The sequence below is a fragment of the Otolemur garnettii genome, unplaced genomic scaffold (genome assembly GCF_000181295.1).
Source record: "Otolemur garnettii isolate 467f Iridium unplaced genomic scaffold, OtoGar3 scaffold00352, whole genome shotgun sequence".
Taxonomy (NCBI): Eukaryota; Metazoa; Chordata; class Mammalia; order Primates; family Galagidae; genus Otolemur; species Otolemur garnettii.
The window spans coordinates 24,273-33,929 of NW_003852747.1; the positions used below are offsets into that span (position 1 = coordinate 24,273).

The 9,657-nt window shown below is 49.5% G+C and overlaps 1 protein-coding gene across 1 annotated transcript; it reads right to left on the bottom strand.

Annotated features, from left to right (window-relative positions):
• Positions 1-2,153: 2,153 nt before the first annotated feature.
• On the bottom strand, positions 2,154-5,025 carry LOC100956373 (transmembrane protein 185A). The gene is made up of 3 exons (XM_012813931.2): positions 4,855-5,025; positions 4,217-4,340; positions 2,154-3,033 (listed from the first exon to the last, which is right to left on the bottom strand). Exons 1-3 carry the CDS (start codon positions 5,002-5,004, stop codon positions 2,789-2,791), a joined length of 519 nt encoding a protein of 172 aa, XP_012669385.1. The 5' UTR covers positions 5,005-5,025; the 3' UTR covers positions 2,154-2,788.
• Between the last annotated feature and the right edge of the window lie 4,632 nt (positions 5,026-9,657).

Sequence of the window (9,657 nt, forward strand, 5' to 3'; positions counted from 1 at the left end):
TCATGGGGACACATCAACTGCCGGGTGACATTATTTCTTTCCTGAGGAGGATATGCAGATAGAGTGACTTAACAGGCCTGATGTTTTATGCACTTGAGATGGGCTGCCACTGTTCTCAGCCTTTTCCCCGTGTGAACTCTTACTTAGTTAACGTTACCGTTCATGTCCCCCCAGAGGAGGACACAGGCACAGGAATGGCTCTGTGCTCCACCCAAGTCACCCAGTTACCATGAGACAGTCCTGGGACTTCCACCCAACCCACCCCAGAGCCCACCTCCTCAGCCCTGCTCCAGGTTTCTCGCCTGTTTCCTTGCTCGGGACACATACTGGTCTTTCTTGGGTGAAAAATTCGGTGAGGCAGAGGGAAGGGAGCCCACTGGATTCTGGGCACAGAGCTCAGTGATATTCTGAGTTCGCCAGGAACGAGTACTGCCTCCACCCTTGAGTCACTGTGCCACCAGGGCCTGAGGCTCTGCCACAGTGGGCGAGAGCCAGCAGTCTGCAAGCAGGATGTGGAAGATGGTGTCTCCACCCAGCTATTTCTCAGCTGGGTGACTCTGGGTACGTCCCTTCACCTCTCAGGCTCCATTTCCTGCCAGGGATAAGAGCAGGAGGGTTCAGTGGGACGACAGGAGGCCTCAGAGGCAGCTGACAGGTGAGTCATACCTACTACTGCTATTTAAAAAGAGATTTTCTTTACAGGCAAGTCTGAAAGGTAATGAGCTTCAGGGAGGAGTCATCTGTGGCCTTGGGCTCCTACAGCGCATCCTTCAACCAACAGCGACTGGTCAATTTCTTAGCTGCAATCCAGGAGATGAAAGGCTACTTGGGTTAAGTTCCCCCTAAAACAGGTGTCCTCAAACTATGGCCCGCCGGCTGTTTTTGCCGCCACTGCCTGTCCTGCTTAGCAGCCGACTCGTCTCGGGGCCCTCAGTCAAGCCCTCCAACTGTCTGAGGGACTGTGAATTGGCCCCCTGTTTAAAAAGTTTGAGGACCCCTGCCCTAAAGTGTAGAGACAGCTGGGGGAGCTAGAGAGAAACTGCAGAATTCTGTTGAAAGGTCAGAAATCTTCACTCATTGACCAGATAAAGCCCCAGAAGCATTAAAAAGGTGCTCAGTTGTGGATCGTCTTAGAGCCCGAGAACACTCTGGCGTGCCTGCTGAGCTGACACAACTGTGGCACGATTGACCCAGCCAATCCTAGAATCTCGGCATCACCTCCTTCCCCCGTGTACCTCCAGGCTTCTTCCCCACACCTGCCGGCCTTGGCTGCCTGCGAAGCTGGAGATTCCCTTTTCTCTGGCTGAGAACCATTCCAGTTTCCAGGACCACCAATCAAAGCAGGAGCACGCAGTGCCCATGTAAAATGAGGAGCTGGTTTATTGAACAGTTTAAGAGAGAAAAAATAGTGGATTTTGCTATATTTTTACACACTGCATAGGAAAGGCCACAGCCGTCCATCACCCCCGACCCCAAACAGAACAGGCTTGCTGGAGGTCAGTGCCATGGTGGAGGCAGCATGCGTTGGGCTGGAACTGAGCCCGACTTAGGCCAGTGAGCAGCTGCCCATTTTCAAATGCACACTCCTCTCTGGGCTGAGCATGTCAACGCCCCCTTTTATTCTCTTTTAAATGAATGACCTATTTGTTCTCAGGCAGGAGTATATTACACTGGTGGCGTGTGACTCACGGCTGTCCCCGTGGTGCCTGGAGACACCGCACTCCCGTGAGAGAGCATCTGGCCTTGTCTGAAGTCTTGCTGCTGGCACACAGAGAGCTCGAGACCCTACCACAGGCATGACTCCACGGCCATTTCTGCTCTCACCAACACTCTCCAGTGTTCTGTTGCCAGTCACAATTACAGGTGTTGGGGAGCCCGGGTTCCCAGAAGGTCAGAAAAGCACAACCCACTTGTTTGCTGTGGCTGTCCTGACAGTAGCAGTTACGACGTACCTGGGAGACTTCCAGGGCGTAAATGGCAACGTCCCGTGAAGGCCTACCACCCCAGGGGGTAGGGCAGCGTGCCACCACTTCTACTTGTGCAGAAGAATACGTCCATCTCCAGCACAAGCTTGTAAAAAAATACTTTAACAGAATACACTGTACGGAACTAGGAGTTAACACCATATATTACAATGCTATAGCAAGTGTATAAATACTATACAGGCATGGAGTGACTCCATCAGAAAGGGCTGACTGTGAGGCCAGGAAAAACTGCTGCCAGCATGCCCAGAGGGAAACCACTTCCACAGTAGGAATGGGAAAACGGAGGACTGTGCCGTGTCTAAACGTGGTGCATCAGAGACATCGCTACAGTTCCTGGTGACTATGCCATGGCGGGACAACTCGGACGGAGCTGCACGAGGGGTCGGTCCAGAGGGAAAATACATTTTGGAACAACACTTTAGATCAGAACGTTAACACTCTGCAAACCAGCTGCACAGAGAGATGTCCCTTCTGTGGGCCTTGTCAGGCAGCCAGCACCCTGGGTGCAAGGGGCTGGACAAACGCCTCAGACTCCCTCCCCGACGGCTGTAAACCGTTGCTCCCTCTCTCCCATTCTCCTGGCAACCACCTCCACTCATGCACACGCCAGTCATCTGCCACCTCTGTGTCCTGTCGTGCTGAGTGGCTGATAGGCATTAGGTGCAAACAAGGCATGAGATGGACGTATCTGGAGACCCAGCTCCAGTTCCGGGGCCGGGCTGCAGGGTGAAGAGGAGGCAGACGGAGGTGGAGAGAGTGTGCGTCCCAGTCTACTTATGCGCTGTCCCCTGAACTCGGGACCTTTAATCGGGCATTTCAATGTTTAGTTTGGGAGGAGGCAGCACATACTTTCCAGGGCTCTGGGTAATGACCACCCTGGTCTTTTTTCGAAATATAGGAGCGATTTTAGGAGGTTCTGGAACTGGAGTTTCTTCGGTTTCTTCATTATCTTCATGATGGAGATCGTAGGAAATATTTCCGTATTCTCGCAAAAATGGGAAGACTTCTAGCAGAAACTGACAGAAATCTTTGCGAATACCAAACCACCCTGAAAAATAAGAATATTCTTTTTCAAAGATTGGCCCAAGTGACCTTCATGTTACCTTTCTTTCCCAAACAAGAAGTCCACTTTACCCGGATTGCTCAGAAACGAAGACTGAATGTGGCCTCAAAACCCAGTCAGGGACGAGACTACGGTGTCTAGCTCAGGAGTTCTCAAAGTAGAGCTCCCGGACCGGCAGCAGTAGCATCCCTAGGACTTGTCTGGGCTATGATTCTCAGGCCCCAGCCCCGACCTCCTGAACCGGATCGGAAACTGTGGGCTGGGCTGGGCTGGGCTGGGCTGGGCTCAGGCCGTCCACTGTTCCTGGCGCTTTAGGGATGCCGTTGGGGGCTCAAGTTGGAGAACCACTGCCCTAGAGAGTCTCTAATACCTGTCCTGCCTGCACCATTCTGTCCTCCTCTTATCTTCCCTGCCCAGGGTGCCCAAAGGATTGTTGTGACCCTGCGGAATCTGGGAGGGAAGCAGACACATGTTGGTGTGGGTCAGGGGCCACCCTGAAGCTACTTCCCCAATGCCTGCCACTCCTCCCTCTCTGCACCAGCACACCATCGGCTCTCCTGGCACAGGGCTGGGGCAGAGGCAGCAAGCATAGCCTGGGTGGCCGTCTAGGCACTGCGCCACCCCCCGCCTTCCAGGAGGGCAGCACTCTGGGGGTCCATAGGATGGAGCTCACAGCCTTGTGAGGAAGGGACCCTCCTCGGGATTTTCTGAAAACTGCAAGGGACCTCATCCAGGTGGGTAGGAAGAGAGAGCACACAAGTGCCCCGGACAACACTCTGATGTCAGCAAGGACATGCAGGAGAGACGGCAAAGAGGGACATAGGATGACCTCAGGGTTCAGGTGGAAGATGTGGACTTTTCATCTAATCCTCAGAAGCCCTGTGAGGACATATCTTGGTCCCCCTTCTGCAGAGGAGGGAAGGAGGCTGTGGGAGGCTGCTTGCCATGTGTGTTCTTGCCTCAAATCTCAGCACACATGTGGAGGAAAGCGGGGGTGCAGGCCAGGGGAAAGCAAGGGTGACAATATTCCCTTCCCTTGGAAGGCCCCAGAACTTCCTGAACCCTTGCTTTTCCACACCAACTTCTATCTTAGGGCCCGCAGTCTTATCCTTTTGTAGATCGAGGACACACCCCCCGTCCCAGGACTTCTGAAGTGCCAAGTACATACAGTGGTTTCCTCCCTTCTGTCCGAATGTGGTTGCCATCAGCGTGATGAGGGAGAGCCACAGCGGCACAAAGATGGGAATACAGGAGAATGCGTTGTGGCCGTCCAGTTTGTGAACCAGCAGGATCTAAAGACAGAGACACAGTCAAGGACTCTTGACACAACAAAGGACCGTGGAGGGCTGTGGAAGCTGCCCCCCATTGGCCAACCCTTGCCCGGTGAGCTCTCAGAAGAGGAGAGGTCAGCACCAAGGGTAGCGGCTACCGACCTGTGGTCCTTAGGGGCTCCAGGAGTTTGTTCAAAGGAGTTAACAGTGCCCGTTCTAGAATTCTCCACAGAACTCAAACATAAAAATCAGACCTCCAACTTGCCCTTTTAAGAGCAGGACCTGGAGACATTCAGAAGCATCAGAGCTAGAAAGGCACACTTCTTACTGCAGCCCCTGCCCGCCCCCCAGGGAAAGGAAAGGACATTCTCCTGGGACAGATGTCCTCTCCGGAGGCATGCTCTCCCGGATTGCACACTGCGATTTCAAGGGATAGCAGGCAGCATGTCTAGGTGGGCAGGATGCTGTTGGAGGGGAGGGGAGGGGAGGGGAGGGGAGGTGACAAGGCCGGAGCGGTTACCCACAGAAGGCTCACCTCAAAAGTCAGAAGAGGCACGACAATGGTCATCCAGCTCAGGGCCATTGTTATGTGTGTCCTCCGCTGCTCTGCAATGACGTCCATGGAGCGCAAGAACAGGACAGACCACACGATGTAGTAGAGGACCACCAGGCACAGGAAGGACATGAGAATCCACAGGGGCACACACACAACCTGAGGCAGGGCGGAGAGAAGACATGTCCTTAGCGCTCCCACCCAGCTTCCCGGAGAAGGCGTGCTCCACACCTTTCTGGGTCTCTCTAGGTGAGACAGCGCCAGCCTCCATGAGGACAGCCCCCTCCTAGGCCTGCTGTGATGACGGTGTGTGAAAGAGAAGGGATGGGGCTCTCTGCGGGCGGGCGGGCGGGCGGGCGTGCTGCTGGGGAAACCAAGGTTCCTCTGTCAGTCAGCGCCTCTTCCTCCTGGGACAGCCTTGCATCAGCAGAGGCCTCTGCTCCTCCTTGAAGTCCTCCTCCCTTCCCTTCCTCCCTCCCTCCTACACTCACTGGGGCTCTGCCTGGCTCCGCTGGCATCACAGCCCACCATACTCTCTTCTCAGGGGACATTTCCACAACCTGCTGTAGGTGCTTTGGCGACACATTTGGGAATGGGTTCCCCGGGAACTTTAGCCGTCTCGGTGTCTTGGGACCCCCACCATGTTGTGACCTTGGCAGACTGAGGCTGGGCAGGCATGTTGTCCTGACCCGCCCCACCCCACATGCATTCAAGTATGTTGCTGTCCTACCAGAAAGACTTTGTCTCACCTGCTCGCAAGCCCAGAGGATAAGCCCTGGCGCTGTTACCCAGCCAGGCTCCTTTGTGTCATCTTTCTCTTTCCTGTCCTGCTCCCCAAGACTTCTCGTTTCTCCTGTTTTCTTTGACTAACTAGCACACAGTAAAAGTGACTGTGTTCCTTGGTGTACACTTCTAAGAGTTGTAATCCACACGTAGATCCACACAGCCACAGGCAGGACACAGAAGAGATCTCCCACCCCATAAAATCCCTTGCGTTAGGCCAGGTGCAGTGGCTCATGTAGCACTGTGGGAGGCCAAGGGGGGGACTGACTGAGCTCATGGTCTCAAGACCAGCCTGAGCAAGACCGAAACCTTGTCTCTAAAAATAGGGAGGTGTTGTGATGGGCACCTGTAGTCCCATCTACTCGGGAGGCTGAGGCAAGAGAATTGCTTCTGCCCAGGAGTTTGAGGTTGTTGTGAGCTATGATGCCACAGCACTGTACCACGGGCAATAAAGTGAGACTCTGTCTCAAAAGAAATAAAAAGTAAAAATAAATAAAATCCCTTGTGCTACCCTTCATGGTCACACTGTCACCCCCACAGTAATCCCCTGACAACCCCTGATCTGTGCTGTCACTATACTTTTGTCCTTGGGAGCACACTGCATAGATGGAATCACAGCATGTTGTAACCTTTTGAGACTGGCTGCTGGCAATCAGGATATGTCTCCCCAGATTCAACCAGGTTTCTCCCTGTGTCCACAGGTTGTTCCCTTTCATTTCTGAGTGGCATTCCATGGATGACTAGGGTTTGTGGCCCCATCCGTCCACTGAAGGTGGCTTCCAGCTTTTGGCTATCCTCAGTGAGGTTGCTCAAAACACTGGAATGTAGGTTCCTAAGCAACTGGCTGTTTTCCCTTCTCTGGGGTAAATGCTCAGGAGAGTGGCTTCTGGGTCACATGGTAAGTACACCTTAAATTGTATCAGAAATGGCCAACCTGTTTTGCAGAGTACCAGTGCCATTCTACCTTCCTGCCAGGAAGGGAGGAGCATCCCACTTCCCCTTCCCATGTCTCCCCATATACCTGGCTAAGTCATGGTCTTTGAGTTCCACTCTTGATAAATATGTCGGGACCCCATCCCGGTTTTATTTTGCCTGTCCCTAATGAATAATGATGTTGACAATCTTCTTGTGTTCATTTGCCATGTGTGTATCTTTTTTCTGAATTGTCTGTTAAGCTTGCCAATTTTTAAATTATGTAATTATTTTCTTATTTTTGAGTTTTTAAGAGTCCTTTGTGTGTTTTGGGTCCTAGTAAATATTTCAATATATGCTTTGCAAATATTTTGTGTCATTCTGTGGCCTGTCTTTGGTTCATTTCAATTTTAAGCTGTCCAAATTGATTTATTCATTAGTTTTATTGTAGGACTGGGGCAAAGAAAATACAAGATGAACTTAACATTTTTTGGTGCTAGAAAATAATGAAATGCTTAAGGAATAATGAAGACTATGTACAGAACACAGGAGCTCCTAAAGGCAGAAAGTACTCCCTAAAGCTCAGAAATTTGAGCAAAAATATAAATAGTGACAGCATCAAATTATAACCAATAGAATAAAATGATAATTTTGAGTTTTCTGATCTGTGAACATGTTGGTATGTCTCTGTATGAGGTCTTTAATTTTTCTCAGTCGTATTTTGTCATTTTTAGTGTAGAGGTCTTTTGTATTTTCTTTTTTAAAAAATGAGATAAGCAAAACAGTTAATTAATTGAATCTTTTACTTTTGACCTAGAACTTTGCTGTTGTATAGACATAGCTTTAATTATAACCTACAAGTCACCAATTTCAGTGACTTCAATTTCACTGATGTTCTCCTCACATGCAAAATACATATATTTCATCCCAATAGTCCCAAAAGTCTCCTCTTATTCCAGTATGAACTCAAAATGTGAGTGAGACTGAAGGCATAATTCCTTTTTTCATTTTTTTGAGACAGAGTCTCACTCTGTTACCCAGAGTAGAGTGCCCTGGAATCATCACAGCTCACAGCAACCTCAAACTCTTGGGCTCAAGCTATCCTCTTACCTCAGCCTCCTAAGTATTTGGAACTAAAGGCATGCACTGCATTGCCTGGCTAGTTTTTCTTTTTTTTTAGTAGAGATGGGGTCTTTCTCTTGATCAGGGTAGACTCGAAATCCTGAGTTCAAGCAATCCACCCTTCGGCCTCCCAGAGTGCTAGGATTATAGGCATGAGCCACCAAGCCTATCCAAGGCATAATTCACTCTGAGGAAAATTTCCCTCTGTCTGTGAGCCCATGAAATCAAACTGGTTATCTACTTCTAAAACACAATGATGGGAGGGACACAAAATAGATATTCACATTCTAAAAGGAAGAAATACGTAAGCAAAGCGGGGGTTACTGTTCCCAGGTAATTCTAAAATCCAACAGGGACAACATTAAAGCTCCAGAATAATCTTCCTTGACTCCATGTCCTACTTTCTGGATAAACTGGAGTAGGATTTGAGCCCCCAAGGCCTTGGGCCTAGCCCCACCCCTACAGCTTTGCTAGGCTCATTCCATCCAGTAGCTTGAGTCTCATGGCTGCAGTTCTCCCAGGTTGGAGTTACACACTATAGCTCTACAGTTTGGGGGTCTCTGAGGCAGCCCTATTCCCATAGCTCCACTAGGTATTACACTAGTACTATGTGATACTCTGATGTCCCAGGGAAGAAGAATGTCCCAGATCCAGGGGAGAGAGAAAAAGCAAATCTTTTCTTCTACCTTTTTGTTCTATCTAGGCTCCCAGCTGTTTGGATGGTCCCGCCCACATTGAGGACACATCTTCCTCACTCAGTCCACCAATTTACATGCCAGTCTCCTCTGGAAACACTCACACAGAGACATCCAGAACTGGTGCTTTACCAGTTATCTAGGCATTTATCAATCCGGTCAAGTTGACACCTTAAATTAACCATCACATTCACTTTCTTTATATTTGTTGGAAGCACAGAGACAAAAACCGCAGGCACCTTGAATGCAAATCAATTTACTAGATTACTTAATATATTGCATCTTATTTTACAAAAAGGATGGTAAGCAACTGTAAGCTTACAAGTAACTGAAGTCAGATTTTATAAACCAAGAAGGACAACCCTAATGTCCTTTAACTGAGTATTTCCTGGCCCATAGTCCTGAAGGGAAAGAAAGAGGACCTCAATTTCTCTTTGGTATATGAGAGCAAACATACAGCATCAGGTTTCATGAAGCACCCTATCAAAACTTGATAGAAGTATAAGATAACATTCCCACCACTGTTCTGGGATAAGCTCTACCCTTACCTGCCAGAACCCTCCAGAATCCTATGATTGGCATAGCTGCATTTCCCTGGCCAGACCTTGCCTGGATGGGGCTCTAAACAGAGGCAGTACCAACAGCACCTGTAACTTAGTGGGTAGGGCACCGGCCACATACACCAAGGCCAGTGGGTTCAAACCCAGCCGGGCCAACTAAAACAACAATGACAATTGCAACAACAACAACAACAGAAAAAAATTGCTGGGCATTATGGTAGCTGCCTGTAATCCCAGCTACTTGGGAGGCTGAGGCAAGAGTATCACTTAAGCCCAAGAGTATAAGGTTGCTGTGAGCTGTGCTGCCATGGCACTCTACCTAGGGTGACAGCTTGAGACTCTGTCTTAAAAACAAAACAAAACAAAAAACAGAGACAGTACCATTACACAGGGTCAACTGGCTGTCTGTATCATCTCCTATGCTACCTAGGTGCCTGCTCAGTTGCCCAATTATAGGCCCCATTGCTGTGGGAGTTCCTTGAAGATTTTGTCTGTTTCTACCATGGGAGGTCAAGGAAGAATCAAGTTTATCATTCACTCAATTCTTCATTCAATTAAGTTCATATTTCCTGATATTTTCTGCACACAGGCCCTATGCTGGGTGCTCCAGATACAAAAACAAATAGTATGTGTCTACACCTGAGGAAGTCAAAGTCTGAGAGGGGGGAAACAGACACACAAATAGATAGAAAACATTTAGTTACATACAATGA

What these genes read in the sequence shown, in the direction of transcription:
- LOC100956373 (XM_012813931.2), bottom strand. Translation starts at nt 5,004, where the DNA reads ATGTCCTTCCTGTGCCTGGTGGTCCTCTACTACATCGTGTGGTCTGTC. An exon ending in TGCCTCTTCTGACTTTTGAG is followed by an intron (nt 4,341 to 4,854) that starts GTGAGCCTTCTG and finishes CTCTGTCTTTAG; the next exon opens with ATCCTGCTGGTTCACAAACT. An exon ending in ACAGAAGGGAGGAAACCACT is followed by an intron (nt 3,034 to 4,216) that starts GTATGTACTTGG and finishes CTTATTTTTCAG; the next exon opens with GGTGGTTTGGTATTCGCAAA.